Genomic DNA, 17,527 nt, shown 5'->3' with positions numbered 1-17,527 from the left:
CCAATGACACCCAAACCAAAGGTGGCAACGGCTTTGCATCTCTGAAAACCGACTGGCGGACCGAAGTCCGAATAAGTCTAGGCCAAGAGGTGCCAATACGAACATAAATCGATGTGGCCACAGCCGCCTAAAATGGATGGACAAATGGATGTCTTTGTTCTGTGCGTTGGGAGCTGGGATGTTTGTGGTGGTGTCGGATGTGGACTCCATGCACAGCTTTAAGTGGGTGTGAACGCCTGGGGCTCTCGTCAGTCACTCGTCAATGGTTCGTTCATAAAGTCTTCGTGCAGTTGACTTGGGCCCGCTACGGTCTGCCAGCCTACCACTTGCCAGTAGGACCCTCCCTCGTGCACATCGTGCGGGCTGGATGTGACACGGCTGGCTTCTTACACAAGGAAGGGGCCTGTTAACCTCTCAGAGGAGTGTGCAGCAAATGGTGGACGACCAAGGACGAGACAAAATTCCTCATCTGGAAGAAATCGCTTATCTCGAAGCTACCTTTACAAACTCTCGCTCAGTACCAAGAGACAAGGCTGAAAAGGAGGTCAAACTAGAGTTGCCTGATGTAGCAATGCTTCCCAGCTACTGATGGATCCTCTCACAAGTGTTGGCTAGTCTGTGCTAACTTGAACACAGGTTGGCGTTGAGGTAACGTGTTTGAGGCCGTCGTGCTTAGAGAAAACTCTCAAAAGTAAGCCAGACTGACTTTGCGGGACTAGGGGGTACATCTGAATGGCTAGGCTTGGGTCCATTGCTAGGCTCGGTCGACTTCAGGGCTGCAATGCATCACCCCCTGGTCTTCCTCACAGCTACTCTACCGTACCGTACTGTACGCAGCGGATGTGGTTTACAACGGTCACTGCCCCTTGGCGCGTTAAGCTGCTGTCTAACCTCTGCCCTCCACCATGGTGCAGCGTCCACTCAGGAGACGGAAGTACCTGGGGCTAAGTAGCTCCGTCAAGCCACTGCTCAGGTACCCGCAACTCAGACGCTGAGTCGACGCCAGGGTACATCGGGTCGAGGTTCCATCCTTTTTCCTTTTCCCAGTTTCTGAGGCCTTTGCTACTGTGCAGGTCCCCACACCACTAGGGGTGGTACCTTGGCTTGGGTACAGGCTCCAGTACCTTTTCTCCGATCGAGGTGCCCGTGGTGGAGGGGGCGGCAGCAGGTACCTCGTCCTCACTGTGCTGCAGTGCAGGGCTAGCTCAGACTCAGACTTTGGACGGCTCTCCTTTGAAGACATCCCCCATCCCCATCCCCAACTCCCCCCCGTTTCTCTTTTCTATCTCGCATCGCCAGTCCACTCCTTACCTTCCTTGTGACCGCTTCTTCTGCTTCTTCCCCCGTCCCTTTTGTTCATTCTTTTCTTTCCTTAAAGTCACTCTCTTGAATTATTCAATATTCCCAACCATATTCGGTTCCCGTCACTCTTTCCGGGTCCATTCCTTTCTTTAGGCTTAAGCTCCTTCAAACCGCTTATACACCAGACTTGTCTCCGCGTCGGCAACGTTTTTAAAACGTCGAAACCATTCGAGACCACCGCCACAACGATACTATATTCTAAATCCTGATTTCTAACCAAAAGAATCAGGACGACATTCTTTATCTGAATTGATAACCGAATTAACCATTATTCACCACGTTCCTTGCAACGACTCGACTTTGGCTCCCTGTACCTTAGTCTACCCTGATAATACGGCTCACTTACCACGCGTTTTGTGAATCAAGCTTAATCGAACGACAACCGCTTGTATATCCACGCTACCGCAATCGACTCGCGATCTCTGTTTATTTCATTTTATAATTAACAGCAACAAGTGATCGCACATCCGCGATCTACTTTCAACAATGGCTACGGAAATTGAACACTCCATGGCCTTGGGCAGTGTCCAAGAAGTTACCACTCCCAACTCGACATCCTCACCATCCATTCCCACTCCTGTCTCAGCCTCAATGAAGAAGGAGTCGCCTTCTTCTCCCACCAGCGCCAACAGTGCTTCCCGACGACCCCCTCGCAAGAGCACTCTCACTCAACAGCAAAAGAACCAGAAGCGACAGCGTGCCACCCAAGATCAATTGACAACATTGGAAATGGAGTTCAACAACAACCCCACACCTACCGCTACTGTCCGTGAGAGAATTGCCGACGAAATCAACATGACCGAGAGGTCTGTTCAGATTTGGTTCCAGAACCGGTATGTTAACCCGATCTTATTTATCAATCCCGCTAATATTTGTAGACGTGCCAAGATTAAGTTGTTGGCCAAGAAGAGTCTGGAGACCGGCGAAGACATTGACTCAATCCCCGAGTCGATGCGAGCTTACCTCGCCATGCAGGCTATGGAGTCCGGTAAGGGTCTTGGTGGAAGTTACCTTGGCCGCACCGGACTGGTACCTTTTGGTCACGGTAACATGATGCTTGGTGGCGACCAAGGAGGTCAGGGTAAAGTTTGTGAGTTCATCCGCTGATACATCTCAATATGAGTATGCTAACTTAACAGCAGTGATCCATCATCTTACCTGCCGCTCTCTCAGCATCGGAAAGTGGACCCGAGTTGGACAGAACACGATGGATCTCATCATCTTCTACTCTCCCGACAAGTGCACCATGACCTACTATATCAACAATGAGCAGGCTGGTTACAAGATCGAGTACCCCTTCTCATCCATCAAGAACATCTTCCTCGAGAATGGCGAAGGAGACCCAACCAAGCTCGGCGGAATTGTTATTGAGCTTAACAGACCCCCGAACTTTTTCATGGACTCGTCTCCTACCACCAACGGATTCTTCCAGTGTGGCGACTTTACTGAAGATCTCCAGGCAACCCACTGCCTGGTTCACCACCTTGGTGGAAACCCCAAGGTTCTCAGTGGTCAACTTGCCAAGCTCGTGTCGCTCGAGTCTTTCATGAACCGCCACAACCCCAACCCCTACAACGACCCTCACGCCTTGTCCGTCTCGGCTCCCGTTTCTCCTCAAGCCCGACCTTCGTCACAGCCCAGCTTCAACCCTCATGTCGGCATGTTCCAGGAGCAACAATGGGGTATCCACCAGATGCACTCTGGCATGCGTGCTGGTCATGGTCACAAGCGCCAGCGTAGTCGATCCGTTCCCGGACCTGTCGACTTCGCCATGTTCCAGAACCAGCCTATGCCTTCATTCTACATCCAGCCCCCTGGAGAGATGGCTCCTCCCCCTCCTCAGCACAACCCTCACATCTACGCTCCTGTGCCTCAGCCTCCCAGCCAGATGGCACCCAACCTGCGTATCGATACTCAGGCAGGCTTTGGACTGGATATGCGCCAGTACCCTATGTCTGCCACCACTGCTTCGCCTGCTGAGTTTCCTCCTAGCCCTGGATTCTTCCCTCCCGGTCCCGAGGTCCCTCAGTCAAGCTACAACACACCTTACAGCCAAGGATTCCTCTCGCCCATGGCCAACAACGAGTCGGGTATTCCCACATCTGTGTCTCCCCTCTCTTTTAACAGCCCCGGCGAGCCTTCCATTATGGAGCAGTCTCCTCCCATGTCGATGATGGGACGCCCTGGTTCTGCTGACCTCTACCCTGTCAACGATGGCTCTTGCGCCGTCTCTGACGATGGTACCGGCCTCAACGAGATGTACTCAAAACACACCATCAACCTGCCCATGCACACTGCTTCTCCTGGATTCGTTCAACATCAACATCAACAGGCTGACCTCGACATGGAACAGCTTGTCCAGTTTGATGCAGTTGACCCCTCAAGCCTGTCCCCCGAGGCGATGCCCCACGCTCACGGAAACTGAGCGAGCAATATTGGGCGGGAATAGGTGTTGGTGGCGTGTTTTTACTGTATGTATCTCATACCAGGGCGTTTTGGGCATATTATACCAATGGGATCTCCTTTCTTGTTTTCTCGCCTTTTTTAAGTAGGCGACTTTCTTTTGAACAAATTCATCTTTTCTTTTTTGCAGCTTTACTACATATGGTATAAGCTAGATCGATTCTTACCCCATCTACGGCCATGATGAACTTGCATGACGATACACTTCTTTGACATCGGTCATGTATGTCGGGCACAACACAGCGATCGTACAACTTTCCAACTCTTTTCTTCCGCGTCGAGATAGTTCCTTTGAATCTTTTACCGCGACTTGTTTATTTCTTGGGTGGTCTTGTTCAACACTTTTATTCATGGACTGAAAAGCACTTGCCATTCGGTCTCGACTTCTACTCGAGCGGCGTTGCCTGACCACCGCGCGTTGTCTCGGGCCTAATACGTACACATTGTTGGAGAACAAACTATGTACGATAGTACTTTAATATGTTGTTGGTACCTCGTTACAGTTACAGTACCACGTTGGATGCTGGGAAAAGCCCCGGCGGCTTGTCTAGGGTCCTTGGGTCATACTCTTTAATGGGAGATAGGGTTTTCTTTTTGTGCTTGGAGGTACATCTGAAGTACCTTGTGGAGTTTATGAGCAGCTGGGTTGCTGTCCTCGGTAGGCGTCAATAGGACGTTACTTGGAAGCCTACAGTTGGACACGAAGGCATGGGTTTTTTTGGTAGAGGATATTTGGTTAAAAAATGGGGTTTTATGTTCAATCTTGTTCCTTTTGCCGTGACTGTCTTGTCTGAATGCTGTGACTGTTAAATGTAGATTTGATATGCCATGACGCTGAACTGGTGTACATGTGTAAGTTCAAGGTGATCACGGATGACTCGGAGACAGTAACCTGAGTACAAGTATGCTTAAGAAGACGTCAACGTGCAAGGCGCAGCTGTGACGCATTTACGGATAGTCAATGTGACAACTATTCAGCTTTAACAAGCCTGTCTAAACTCAGATGAAATGACGGTTATCAATGTCTCATAATTCGGTAGTGTCCTTCGGCAGATCCGGGATATGTTAAAGTGACAGCGGTCCGTGCAAGAGATCTGTAACAGCGTATCGCCGGTGACAGTATGGCGTTGTTGTAACCCTACGTGTCCATACTTTCTTTTTATGTTTGAAAGTCTAAAGATTTGTTATTTCTGAGTGGCTGTGAATAGAGTTACGTGTTTCGAGGCGCAGGAAGAGGGATGATTGGATCTGAGTTGCACGTGTGATGAGTGTTGGTCAGCTTTGAGGGATGAGCAAGACTGTTTTAAACAGCATTCGCAAGCAGCAGTTACGTGTGTATGTAGATGATAGACTACAGGGTCAAACCATTACCAAGCCAGCTATGACATCAGTTGCCGGATAAAAGAAACAATCTCAAAAGGCTTCACGTTGAAACGGTTTATTCCCCAGTTCTCGGAACTTGGGAGATTTAGAGCTTATTTTGTTACCTGGTGGCGTTGATTAAGGTGTGAGTTAGCGACTTGGCTGGACCATGCCGTACCAATCAGGGCGGGTAAGGGCATCGTCGTGTCAAGGGCCCTGCTACATACTGCGAGGATGTGATTTGGTTGTTTTTGGGCTGTGATAATTACAGATTTGCTGCGCCTCAATTCCTGATTTGCGAGGAAAAGACACGGGGATGGTAGTGTATCCGAGTATCCGGAAAGAAGAAGTGATGGTATTGATATGGATGTACTGGCTCACATTGAACAGTTGCAGTTGCATATATTCTGTAGTTATTGCTTGAATCTACTAGTGAAAATTAGAAGATCAAGGCTGTCGGACATTACCAGCTTATAGTCCCCGCTGAGTGCTGGGTTTGGGCTTGCAGCTAAGGCATGTAATCAGTAATCGCTGCTTCGGGCTGTATACGATCCCGATAGACTAATCTACAGTACCTACTACCGACCCCAGCTCAGCTCAGCCCAACTCAATTCTGACAAAACATCCACATAACCTACCATTCTTGAGCTGTTTCTTATTCTTTCTTCTTTACTCGTTTCTCGACTTGTATAAGTCACTGTTCCAATACATACTTGTACAAAACCACCTGTCTATCTGAAACCGCTTCAACTCCACTGCTCGCTACGCTTATTCCAGATGCTTCAGCGGTTGCAACGGCCTTAACATGGCTCGCAACCCTGACAACAACGGACGACGGCCGCCGCAATCCAATGACGAGGATAACGACGAAATAGCTCGCGATCTTGCTGCTCTCGAAGAACGATACCCTCGAACATCAAACAATTTCTCTCGACCGCGAAATACAGGCCGCTCTTATACAGATCCCAATAATGATCGCCCGCCGCGTCGATCTTCGGCTGACGATACCAACGTGAGATCTGGATCCAGGTCTCGATCTAGACGACCTGACGATGGCTCACGTCGAAGGCCAAGCCAACAACACGAATTGCGACCAATTCCCTCGAGAACCGAATTGTCCACGGATCTCACGGGCCCTACCGACTATGCTGACAGAACCGACAAGTCGCTAGTCTCGCCTATCGACAAAGCTAGCATCGCGTACAATGGCAATTCAAGCGCAAAGTCTTCGGTGCGCGCGGATATTAAAAAGTTCCTTCGTCAAAGGCGCGAGAAAAAGATTGGACCAAACGCAAAGCCAACATGGAAAGAGCGCACGGGCAAACAGCTTCGAGAACTTCACCAGAAAGTGATTATCGAAACATTACTACGGCAAAAACCGCTTCAACCACTACCGGACGGTCGTCATATACCTCTAGACCCTACGCATCGTAATTCCCAAGGTCTTATCGATGAGCGCTCAGGGAAGCCTTACACTAGCAACTTCATCCGATCGAGCCGTTATACCGTTTATGACTTCATACCAAAACAGCTTATCTACCAATTCAGCAAACTTGGAAACTTTTACTTCCTTGTGGTCGGAACAATTCAGATGATCCCTGGTTTGAGTACTGTCGGACGATGGACTACAATTGCGCCTCTGGGTGTGTTTGTCGCATTCAGTATGGCCAAGGAAGGTTACGACGATTACAGGCGTTACAGGCTGGATCGCCAGGAGAACCGCAGTGAGGCTTGGATCTTGTCGGATCGAGCCGCAGCCACCGAAAAGAGCCGCATACGACATACAGAGAAAATGAAGAGGAGGAAGGAAAAGGGATCGGAGAATGGCGAAGAACACATGATGGACGATCTCGAAACGGGAACTACCGGTGCGAAAAAGGTTGGAAGCGAAGGAGATTGGACTTCAGTGCAGTGGCAGAACGTTCGCGTGGGCGATGTTATTCGGTTGCGCCGTGACGATCCTATCCCGGCTGATATTGTGCTTTTGCATGCCACAGGTCCCAATGGCATCGCTTACATCGATACAATGGCTCTTGATGGCGAGACGAACCTCAAGAGTAAGCAGGCATGTCCTTTGCTTGCTGAGCGGTGCAACACCATGGAGGGATTACGAGCGACACAAGCTACTGTCATCTCCGAAAACCCGAATCTGGATCTCTACAGCTACGATGGTCGAGTGACTGTCAATGGCGAAACTCTGCCTCTGTCCATGAACAATGTTGTCTACCGAGGCTCTACTCTTAGAAATACGGCAGAAGCGCTCGGTATCATTGTGAATACAGGAGAGGAGTGCAAGATCCGCATGAACGCCAACAAGAACGTTCGCGCCAAGAAACCTGCCATGCAATCGGTTATTAACAAGATGATTATGGTACAGATCTTCATTGTTCTCATGCTGACCATGGGTTTGACTATTGGTTATTACTTATGGCGAGACCGTACCGAGGACTTTGCCTGGTACATAAGACGTCGCGGCTTCTGGGACGGAGGCATTCCCTTCAAGGAGATTTTCTTCGGCTTCATCATCATGTTTAACACACTGATCCCACTGTCGCTGTACATCAGTCTTGAAATTATCAAATTGGGACAGCTGTATCTTCTGCAGGACGCGGATATGTATGATCCCATATCTGATACGCCCATGGTTGCCAACACAACTACTATTCTTGAGAATCTGGGGCAGGTCAGCTATGTCTTTTCTGACAAGACAGGAACGCTTACAGAGAATATCATGCGCTTTCGCAAATTGTCGGTCGCCGGTGTCGCCTGTTTGCATGACATGGACGTGCAGAGGGACCAGGCGGAGATGGACAGGCGGATAGCGGAGTCCGAGCGACCAAAGAAAGGAAAGTCCAAGATGGCAAGTTTGTCGGCGACACAAAGTGCGGTACCTGCCATCACTATTGACGGACAATTCGACGATGGTGCTAGCGGATCGAGACCACAGCCTATAAGAACCATGTCGGCAAGATCACAGAGCCATTGGCAGTCGTCCGTTAACACCCCCGACAGTACCGACATGAAGACTGAGCAATTGCTCGACTATATTCAGAGAAAGCCCAATACTCCTTTTTCGCGAAGAGCCAAGCATTTCCTACTGTGTATCGCTCTCTGCCACACTTGTCTACCCGAAAAGTCGGAAGAAGGCGACATCACATTCCAAGCTGCTTCTCCCGATGAACTCGCTCTTGTGGAAGCTGCCAGAGATCTTGGATTTTTGGTGATCGACCGACCTGCCCAATCCATCAAGCTGGAAACTCGCGACATCGATGGCTCTCCCCGTACTGAAGTCTATCAGGTGTTGGATGTCATCGAATTCAGTAGCAAGAGAAAGAGAATGTCCATCATCATTCGTATGCCCGATGGACGTATCTGCGTCTTCTGCAAGGGAGCTGACAACGTCATCATGCAACGCCTGAAGCTGAGCAACCTTGCTGAGGAGACAGCGAAGGACATCGGCCGTCGCTCGAGTCTGAAGAAGGTCTCTCGACAGGATCAGGCCTTACGAAGGATGAGCACGCAACAAAGCATCAGTCCCTACGGCAGTCCCAATGGAAGCCCTCGCAACAGTTTTGGCTTCTCTAGAGCTGAATCATCATCCAACCGAGAAGGCCTCAGAATGAGCCTGGGACGTCGATCTACCGATCTCAAGCGCCTGTCTCAACAGCTTACTCGCTCGCCTCGTGCTTCCACAGATATGATGAGCCCGATAAGTCCTAGGCAGAGTCTTGGTCGCATGCCGTCATTTGAAGATACCGATAGCAAGATTGACGAGTCTCTGGCGTCAAATGAGGGAGCTATCTTCGAGAAGTGTTTCCAGCACGTTGACGATTTCGCCAGCGAAGGTCTTCGTACTCTTTTGTATGCTTACCGTTACATTGACGAGGACTCTTACCTCCAATGGAAAGAGAAGTATAGAGAGGCCGAGACAAGCTTGGTTGATCGTCAGGAGAGAATCGAAGCTGCTGGAGAGCTTATCGAACAAAAGTTTGAGCTTGCTGGAGCGACCGCAATTGAGGACAAGCTTCAAACAGGAGTCCCGGATACCATTGACAAGCTGCGACGAGCAAACATCAAAGTATGGATGCTTACTGGTGACAAACGAGAAACAGCTATCAACATCGGTCATTCTGCTCGTGTGTGCAAGCCATGGTCTGAGGTTTACGTGCTGGATGCGACTCTAGGCGAATTGAAGGAGACTATCACCATGACTCTCAACGATGTCAGTCGTGGAATGGTTCCGCACTCTGTTGTTGTTGTCGATGGCCAAACACTTGCCAAGATTGACGAAGATGACGAGCTATCTCTCCTTTTCTACGACCTTGTCGTGCGTGTTGACTCTGTCATATGCTGTCGAGCTTCCCCTTCGCAAAAGACAAATCTGGTCCGCTCCATTCGACGATACGTGCCCAAGAGTATGACTCTGGCAATTGGCGATGGCGCAAACGACATTGGCATGATTCAAGCTTCTCATGTTGGTATTGGTATCTCTGGTCGCGAAGGTTTACAGGCAGCTCGAATTTCGGATTATTCGATCGCACAATTCAGGTTCCTGCAGAAACTGCTCTTCGTCCACGGCCGATGGAATTACATGCGAACTGGCAAATATGTCCTCGCCACTTTTTGGAAGGAGATTCTGTTCTTTATTGTGCAAGCTCACTACCAACGTTATACGGGATACTCTGGAACGTCGCTGTACGAGTCATGGAGTTTGACTGTCTTCAATAGTGCTTTTACGTCACTCCCTGTTATCCTGCTTGGTATTTTCGAGCAGGATTTGAAGTCTAAGACGTTGATGAGAGTGCCCGAGCTCTATACCTTCGGTCAGATGAACCTTGGATTTCGATTCTCACAGTACTTTGCTTGGATGGTTATGGGTGTTGTGGGCAGTTTTATTATCTGGTACTTTACATGGTGTGTCTACGACAAGGCAGGCTACGACCAGGACACAAGCATATTCGCCATGGGTATGGTCAGTTTCACTGTCGCTGTTATTTTCATCAACATTAAACTCCTGTAAGTCTCTTCTTTTCTACGGCAAGGCGTATACTGACTTTTGCAGAATCCTTGAAGTGCATACCAAGACATGGATCACATTTGGTGGCTGTCTAATTTCTGTTGCTGGATGGTTCTTGTGGATGCTGGCTCTTAGCGGTATCAAGCCCACTAGTTTTGGACCATACATCGTTAGAGACGCTTTCATTGACAACTATGGTCGCAGACTTCAATGGTGGACGACTGTGTTACTGGAGCTTATCGTGCTCATTGTCATTGAATTGGTGGTCCAGGCCATTCGACGAGTCTACTTTCCCAGCGATCAAGATCTGATGCAACGTATTGAGAAGGATGGCAACGTGGAAAAGGTATTTGGCGACGGCAAGGATGTTGAAGAGGGAGATGCTGAGGCAGAAGAGAGGGTCATCTCAGAGCCAGCACCTGATGGTGAGAGAGTACGAGAGAGAAAGGCAGGCCACGATGATTATCAGCCCACGTTCCCATCGACGGCAGAGGAAGAGAGGGAGAATCCGATGGAACAATGGCGGCGTTGATTGACTTTCCTTTGTTAATATACCGATATCGAGTGCTTCTGGTGGGAATACCTGGCGTTATGGAACGGGACTGCATAGAATGCTGAGCATATGTATTACGTGGGTATTATTACAGATGGTAGTAGTATATTGATATGAATGAATGTATCACTTAATGTTTAATTCTGTGTGATATGAATTGGTTACCTGTAAGGTAGTGGATGGACGAGTCGCGGTGTGGCACGGGGACAAGCCGTCATTGTACATGCTGAGCCTTCTATTTGGTCCGCTAGAAATTAAGGTCATCGGGGTGATTACCGAAGCATGTGGAGCAGTTGATCAACATGACCTCGGCGCAGAGCAAGGAATAAGATGCAACCAGTCTCTTATAATACTACCTCCCCTCTACAACCAAGAATGTGATATTCCTTCAGCGTCAGCCTTTGTTCTCCAACTTCCATCCAAAAAATAAAATGGGCTCTTCATGCCCTCCAGCGACACCTGTCGCATTGCAGCCACAACCGCTTAGACAACCGTTTCCATGCGCATCATCATTACATCCGGCGTTCTTCACAGATAGATTACGAAGGGCTCCGGCGACTTTGGCGGTGGGATCGTTGGTTAATCCTGTTACGCAGGGTTATGTTTATCAGGAAAGCGAAAGGAGGAAGCCCAAGTTATGATGGATCGGAGACAAAACCGACGGTTTTTAGGACCGGTGTGATAAACAGCGGAGGGAGAGCGCCAACAACAAACCACAACAAATCGCAAAGACTAGGAAGCAGATTGCGGCAGAATTACGACATTTCACGATCACGACAAAGATGGTTAATTCGGGGTATCAGTTTTATTGATTGAAAAGAGGACCTTGTTGCATAATTATACCCTTGCCTGGGTCTTTATCCCATCAGTTCGCCTAGGAAATACAGACATTTTCGAGAGGAAAGAAAAATGAAAAGGAATGGCTCGACGCTCAAGAGCTCAGGACAATTACATCCTACCTTGACCAGATCAATTCTTGACTGCAATCACAATCGCCATGATAATGAGGAATACCACGAGACCCAGCAGTCCCATAAGCTTGACATTCTTCCACCACATCTTGCGCTTCAGGCCGCGACTGCGTACGCGGAACTCGTGCGCGCTACCGCCCAGGCGATCGGTCTTGTCGACCAGCAGATCCAGACGTTCGCCGCGCTCGAGCAGACTCTCGATGTTCTTGGTCATAATTCCTCTGACGTCGTCGATTTCTCGCTTGGCGTTTCCGATGGCATCGTCGCGGCCGCCGCTCGTAGTACCGTAGTCTACCATGAGGTTCTTGAGCTCCGAATTGAAGGATGCAGCGCCGTAGTTGGGCATGTCGGAGAAATCGCTACTTTCGGGAAATTGCTGCAGGAAGCGCTTGCGGATCTCGAAAAGATATCCAAAGGGAACGCGACGGCCGAGGGATGAGTCGGCGATGACGAGGAAGGTGAGACCGCCGGCTGATGGGTGTTCTCGATGCTCGGATGGCGACTCGGCGATGTAGTGGATCTGGTGCTGGCCATGGGTGTAGGTGAGCTTTTGAGGGTTGGTGTGTTCGATTTTAGGGAGGATAAGAGAGGCGAGAGATGAAGTTTGGGAGGATGCTGATGTTGTGCATTCTGAGAGGATGGTGGTGTTGTGGGCGATACATGAGCTGTAGAATGTTAGCTTTGTTGACTTTTGCGGACGATCTTTGACGCACTAGAGAAGGGGAGTCGATGGAGTTGAAGAGGACGCCATGATGGGCGAGTTTATTAGTGATTGTTGTGATGAGGTTTTCTAGATCGCAATGTGCTGAGGGCTTTTGGCGATGAAACGAGGCTAGAAAGGACGAAGCAGACGGAGTTGCATGCAGTAACAGGATAAGAATGCCTGTAGGTACAAGTCCAGTAATTAAGCCAGCCAATGCGACGTACAATGACGCCTCAGTTGCCCAGGCGTGTCATCGTCATCCGCAGTAGCAGCCCCACTCTCCCAAATCGCTCGCATAAAACTTAACGCAGGCACTGCGGATCCCGGCCAAACGATGGCCCGACTCATTGGAAATTTTGAGATGGGATTGAATGAATAGTAGAATGATGGCGACACTTTTGCCATCGTGCAAAATTAGACAACTTTTTGTCGTTTCTTTTTTACTGTTTTTCCTTTCGAGGGGGAGCATGTTGAGCTCATTCTTGAGTTTTTCATCATGAGGTATTTGCTCCGGGCTGGAGCTGTGCGAGCTCCTCTGGTTTCATTATCGGTATCAGCGAGGGCACTTTCCACCACACCAAGACTTGAGAGGCAACCGAAGAAAGGAAAACCTAAACCTTCTATTAAGAAGGGAAATGGCAACTTTGATGTTTCAAGAGGTGGTGCAGTATGTTGTTCACTCATCTTTAAAAATTGCCACTAACAAAATTTAGTTGAGCCAGGGTCAAGATCCAGCGTCAAGATTAAGACTTGATGATAGAGCACATGCGTCAGGCCGTCATGGAATGTTCCGGTCAACAGTATTGTCAAAGTTCCAGGGAGTTATCAAGAACATGAACACGACGGCCGTGTCTGCTGCGGGTGTAGGAGAGGATGAGTTTCATCGACAGGCTGCCGAGTTCATGAATGTGCTCGATAACGCATTCGATTTGGCTGAGCAGAATGTTTCGGATCGTGTCAAGAACCCTCTATTCTGGAATCTTCGCGATGCATTCATTCTGAGGGATCTCAAGGGTCTCACAAACGAACTTCAGTACTCTTTCCAGTCATTCATTATTCGACAGCGATTGTCAAAAGGAATGGAGGCCAGTCAAAAACGATTACTGGACTTTAGATTCCCCTACGAATGGTTCCCTGCGACGAGAGCGATGCAGCGCACAATCCACGTCCACGTTGGACCGACAAATTCTGGAAAGACGTACAGAGCACTCAAAGCTCTGGAAAACTCGAAGCGCGGAGTTTATGCCGGACCTTTGCGTTTATTGGCAAACGAGGTCTACTCGCGCCTAGTAGCCAAGGGATTGCCGTGCGCGCTGTTAACAGGAGAAGAGGTCCGAAAGCCCGCAGATACGGATACGTACTTTACGAGTTGTACAGTTGAAATGATTCCCGTTAACGAAATATATGATGTCGCTGTCATCGATGAGATCCAGATGATAGCGGATCCCGACAGAGGACAGGGTTGGGCGACGGCTTTGTTGGGTGTTCAGGCGAAAGAGGTTCATGTTTGTGGCGAAGAGCGAACTGTCCAGTTGATTGAGAATATCTGCGCATCGATTGGCGACAAGTGTATTGTGCATCGATATAACCGTCTCAGTCCCTTGGAGGCTATGGACAGGTCTTTGAACGGAGACTACAGCAAGCTTGAGAAGGGCGATGCTGTTGTTGCATTCAGTCGCATGAGCCTTCACGCCCTTAAGCGAACGATCGAGACCAAGACCGGACGAAGATGCGCCATCATTTACGGATCTTTGCCTCCTGAGGTGCGGGTCCAGCAAGCCGCCCTATTTAACGACCCTGATAACGACTACGACTTTGTTGTTGCCAGTGACGCTATTGGAATGGGTCTGAACCTCGAAATCCGACGAGTCATTCTCGAATCTGTTACCAAGTACGACGGTAGTCAGAACAGGCTGCTCTCGTACCCCGAGTTGAAACAAATTGGAGGTCGTGCGGGTAGATACAAGACGGCTCGCGACGCAACCGCAGGAACGACTGGTGCAGTCAAAGAGGAGAGCAAGATTGGATATGTCACTACAATGGATTCACAGGATCTCAAATCGGTGCATCGAGCTTTCGACGCCAATGTTGACGATATCGAAGCTGCGTACATCACCCCACCAGCTTCAGTCGTCGAGCGCTTCTCAACATACTTTCCCAAGGAGACGCCTCTGTCATTCATCCTCATGCGGATTCGAGAGTTGGCGTCCGTGGGCAGGATGTTTAGACTCCACGTATCTTCCGAGAAGCTCCAGATTGCCGATTTGATTCAGGATATCCCTCTCACCATCTACGATCGACTCACCTTCACCAACCTCCCTATTGCCATAAACGCCCAGAACGCAGTACCAGTCCTTCGTGCACTCGCAACGATCATCGCAAAGAATGGCAGGGGTGATCTCCTCGACATCAAGGAAATACCAATAGAGAACTTGGATATCAACTACCGAAAATCCCAGCTCACTGCGATGGCTTATCTTCACAAACTGGAATCTCTCCATCAAGCCATCAACCAGTACATCTGGCTGTCATATCGTTTCAGCGGCATGTTTCGAGACCAGGCTCTGGCGTTCCACATCCGATCGCTGGTCGAGGAGAAGCTGATCGACACACTGGACAGACTGGACTTTACAGAGAGCGACCTGAAGAGTCTCCGAAGGAGGAGCCGAAAGGAAGCAGAGGAGAGAACTGCATCTCAGCTGGGGCTGGAAGATGGCGATATTAAAGATTTAGAACAGGAGACGGACGACCCGCCGCTTGGCGAGTTGGTGGGCTACGAAGAAAGTCCGGCAACTACAACTGGATGATTATGATTCTTGAAAATGTACAGTACAATAGGGGAAATGCATGGCATATGATGCTCGGCGTTGGATTGGGACATGCCTAGATGACAAAAAGGAAATGGATGTAACTTTATTTAGAAATGATGTACCACCAAATTTGTACAATACAACTCAAACGAACTCAAACAAAGAGATCGGAGGCATGGGAAGTTATTGCCACGTGCCTTTTGTTTCAACGGTACATGCCCGCATGCTATTGATATTCTGCAGCCACAATTGACCATCAGCAGGGTATTTTGCAGAGCCTGTTGGTAGGTAAAGTCATTCATTGGCCATCCGCAGCGCATTCAAGCGAGTCATTCTGTAAGTTTAACCATTCATCAAGCCATTTCGGATAATGACATACAAAGCCGTGAATAAACCGTGAATAGAGACTGGACCCTGGACTCAAATTAAAGGGACTTGTAAGGCACCAGGTAAAGATCAACGTCATTGGTAGACCCCTGCTGCCCTGTATGCCCGCTGTAGCCTAGGTACCAAGTGGGGAGCTGATCAAAGCCCGGACCTAAACTCAAGGGCCAACTGCCTTAATTCAACTCCACTTGACTCCCGTCCCATCGCATTTCACGCTGACATTTAATCTTCAACCTTGATTTATTATCACAGGTTCTCAGTCAGCGGTCAAGTGCTCTTGCTGTACCACACGACGGACGCTTCGCTACATCAATCCGTCCTTCAGTATCACAGGAAATTCTCCGGGTATCTACAGCAAAACCTGCTCTTCAAACAACACTTTTCACAATGGAGGATTCACATTTCCACCCCTCCTACGCCGTGCCCTCTGCACCTTATACTCGTCGAGCTCCCAGCCCGCCATTCATTCATATTCCCGCCACCGGACAATGCGGCGCTATCGAGGTCCCAAATCTCATGCCCTCATACGGAAACGTCGACCCAAGTCAGTTGACTGCCCAGGACGTGGAAATCATCACCCGCAACATGAAGCAGATCGCGACCGACCGCTCTGCAGACTGGTCTTACGAACAGCGCCGTGAAGCCCAATGCCTGGTCGACTTTTTGTATCTCGGTCCCAACAGCGTCGCCAAGGACCACGATTGGCTTAAGCGCGAAGGCATCACCATGTTTCTGGTTGCCAGGGACTCTCGTATGAGCGGTACCAGGCTCAATGGCGTAGAGAAGGCGGCCGAAGCTCTAGGAATTGCCCTGCAGTATGTCGATCTAGAAGGATACGACAAGTTAATTACGTCCTTTTCAGTCGTCATACGCGCTATCAACGACCATCTTCTTTCCATTTACCACCGCCAGGCCCAGGAGATCAACCAAGACGGCTCTATGAAGGTCGACCCTAGCAACTTCCACCGTGGCAAAGTACTTATCACCTGCGAAACTGGAAACGACCGCTCAGCAGCGCTCGCTGCAGCCTACATCATGGCGGTTTTCGGAAAGGACATGATCACTGCAGTTCAATTCATCAGCATACAGCGATTCTGCTGTACTTTCGACGAGGATATCAAGCGAAAGCTCCAAAGCTGGGAGGACATTCTACGTGCACGGTCTCAAGTGGCCTCTCACGCCACCACGCCCCAAAACGCAATGCATACGAAGCGACATATCGAGGATTGCTCCAAAGAAGAGGATTCTGATGTAAGGGACAGCTTCACATTGGACCATGATCGGTTCGAGGGACGGGGGGCTTTTGTCCCGTTTGTGGATATGTAGGGGTGCTTCTGCTAGAGTAGGATGCATATGGATGGCGTTTGGGATGGAACTTTGATACCCTGTATAATTAGTGTTGGTGTTAGGACTCAGCGAGTTAAAGCTTTAAATTACGAGTATGTTGACAAGCGCATGTCTTCTGAGTCAGACTTGGGAGTATTCAAGCGCGAGAACTCTACATCATGGCGCCAAAATAAAGTCGTATAAGCCACAGCTTAGATGGCCACGTAGTGTCTGAACTCTTTTGTCTCTTATGCTTTTGTCTCTTATGCTTTTGTCTTTTAGGCTTTTGTCTCCTAGGCTTTTGACGACCATCCATGCCGATATCCTCACAGTGTTCCAAGCTACTTAATTAGTGACATGCAAAAGATAGAGCATGGCTTTAAATTCACTTGCTTCCACTGCTGTGATCTGGAGGCTCAAAGAAGCATTCATTCCCTCTGTGGATGCTGCCCGCCTTGCCAATGTCTGCCAGTGCCGACCGATAAACAAGATTAGCAAGAAAGAACATTATACTTCACCAAAACAAACAAAACATCAGTAACTTTGATTTATTCTGTTTACTTCTAAGGAATT

General features: G+C 49.2%; 6 protein-coding genes across 6 annotated transcripts; 5 read left to right on the top strand and 1 right to left on the bottom strand.

Moving 5' to 3' along the window:
* The first annotated feature begins 1,652 nt into the window (after nucleotides 1-1,652).
* B0J16DRAFT_167435 (uncharacterized protein) lies at nucleotides 1,653-3,892 on the top strand. Its single transcript, XM_046122339.1, has 3 exons — nucleotides 1,653-2,195; nucleotides 2,241-2,452; nucleotides 2,505-3,892. Exons 1-3 carry the CDS (start codon nucleotides 1,849-1,851, stop codon nucleotides 3,785-3,787), a joined length of 1,842 nt encoding a protein of 613 aa, XP_045979768.1. The 5' UTR covers nucleotides 1,653-1,848; the 3' UTR covers nucleotides 3,788-3,892.
* A 1,899-nt stretch (nucleotides 3,893-5,791) lies between these two features.
* On the top strand, nucleotides 5,792-10,887 carry B0J16DRAFT_167424 (uncharacterized protein). The gene is made up of 2 exons (XM_046122338.1): nucleotides 5,792-10,203; nucleotides 10,250-10,887. The coding sequence occupies exons 1-2, from the start codon at nucleotides 5,993-5,995 to the stop codon at nucleotides 10,734-10,736; spliced, it is 4,698 nt and encodes a 1,565-aa protein (XP_045979767.1). The 5' UTR covers nucleotides 5,792-5,992; the 3' UTR covers nucleotides 10,737-10,887.
* Nucleotides 10,888-11,088: 201 nt separating this feature from the next.
* On the top strand, nucleotides 11,089-11,558 carry B0J16DRAFT_346422 (uncharacterized protein). The gene has a single exon (XM_046128448.1). The coding sequence runs from the start codon at nucleotides 11,189-11,191 to the stop codon at nucleotides 11,396-11,398; it is 210 nt and encodes a 69-aa protein (XP_045979766.1). The 5' UTR covers nucleotides 11,089-11,188; the 3' UTR covers nucleotides 11,399-11,558.
* B0J16DRAFT_416886 (synaptobrevin-domain-containing protein) lies at nucleotides 11,559-12,687 on the bottom strand. Its single transcript, XM_046133636.1, has 2 exons — nucleotides 12,442-12,687; nucleotides 11,559-12,393 (listed from the first exon to the last, which is right to left on the bottom strand). Exons 1-2 carry the CDS (start codon nucleotides 12,477-12,479, stop codon nucleotides 11,727-11,729), a joined length of 705 nt encoding a protein of 234 aa, XP_045979765.1. The 5' UTR covers nucleotides 12,480-12,687; the 3' UTR covers nucleotides 11,559-11,726.
* A 134-nt stretch (nucleotides 12,688-12,821) lies between these two features.
* On the top strand, nucleotides 12,822-15,421 carry B0J16DRAFT_308226 (P-loop containing nucleoside triphosphate hydrolase protein). The gene is made up of 2 exons (XM_046124872.1): nucleotides 12,822-13,098; nucleotides 13,145-15,421. Exons 1-2 carry the CDS (start codon nucleotides 12,928-12,930, stop codon nucleotides 15,236-15,238), a joined length of 2,265 nt encoding a protein of 754 aa, XP_045979764.1. The 5' UTR covers nucleotides 12,822-12,927; the 3' UTR covers nucleotides 15,239-15,421.
* A 415-nt stretch (nucleotides 15,422-15,836) lies between these two features.
* Nucleotides 15,837-17,150, top strand: B0J16DRAFT_346419 (protein-tyrosine phosphatase-like protein). The gene has a single exon (XM_046128447.1). The coding sequence runs from the start codon at nucleotides 16,016-16,018 to the stop codon at nucleotides 16,952-16,954; it is 939 nt and encodes a 312-aa protein (XP_045979763.1). The 5' UTR covers nucleotides 15,837-16,015; the 3' UTR covers nucleotides 16,955-17,150.
* The last annotated feature ends 377 nt before the right edge of the window (nucleotides 17,151-17,527 follow it).

This window comes from Fusarium flagelliforme (assembly GCF_020744385.1).
Source record: "Fusarium flagelliforme strain FIESC 12 MPI-CAGE-AA-0113 chromosome Unknown B0J16scaffold_6, whole genome shotgun sequence".
NCBI classification, from domain to species: domain Eukaryota; kingdom Fungi; phylum Ascomycota; class Sordariomycetes; order Hypocreales; family Nectriaceae; genus Fusarium; species Fusarium flagelliforme.
The sequence above is the reverse complement of the archived record's forward strand: the minus strand, read 5'-3'. Positions and strand labels throughout refer to the sequence as shown.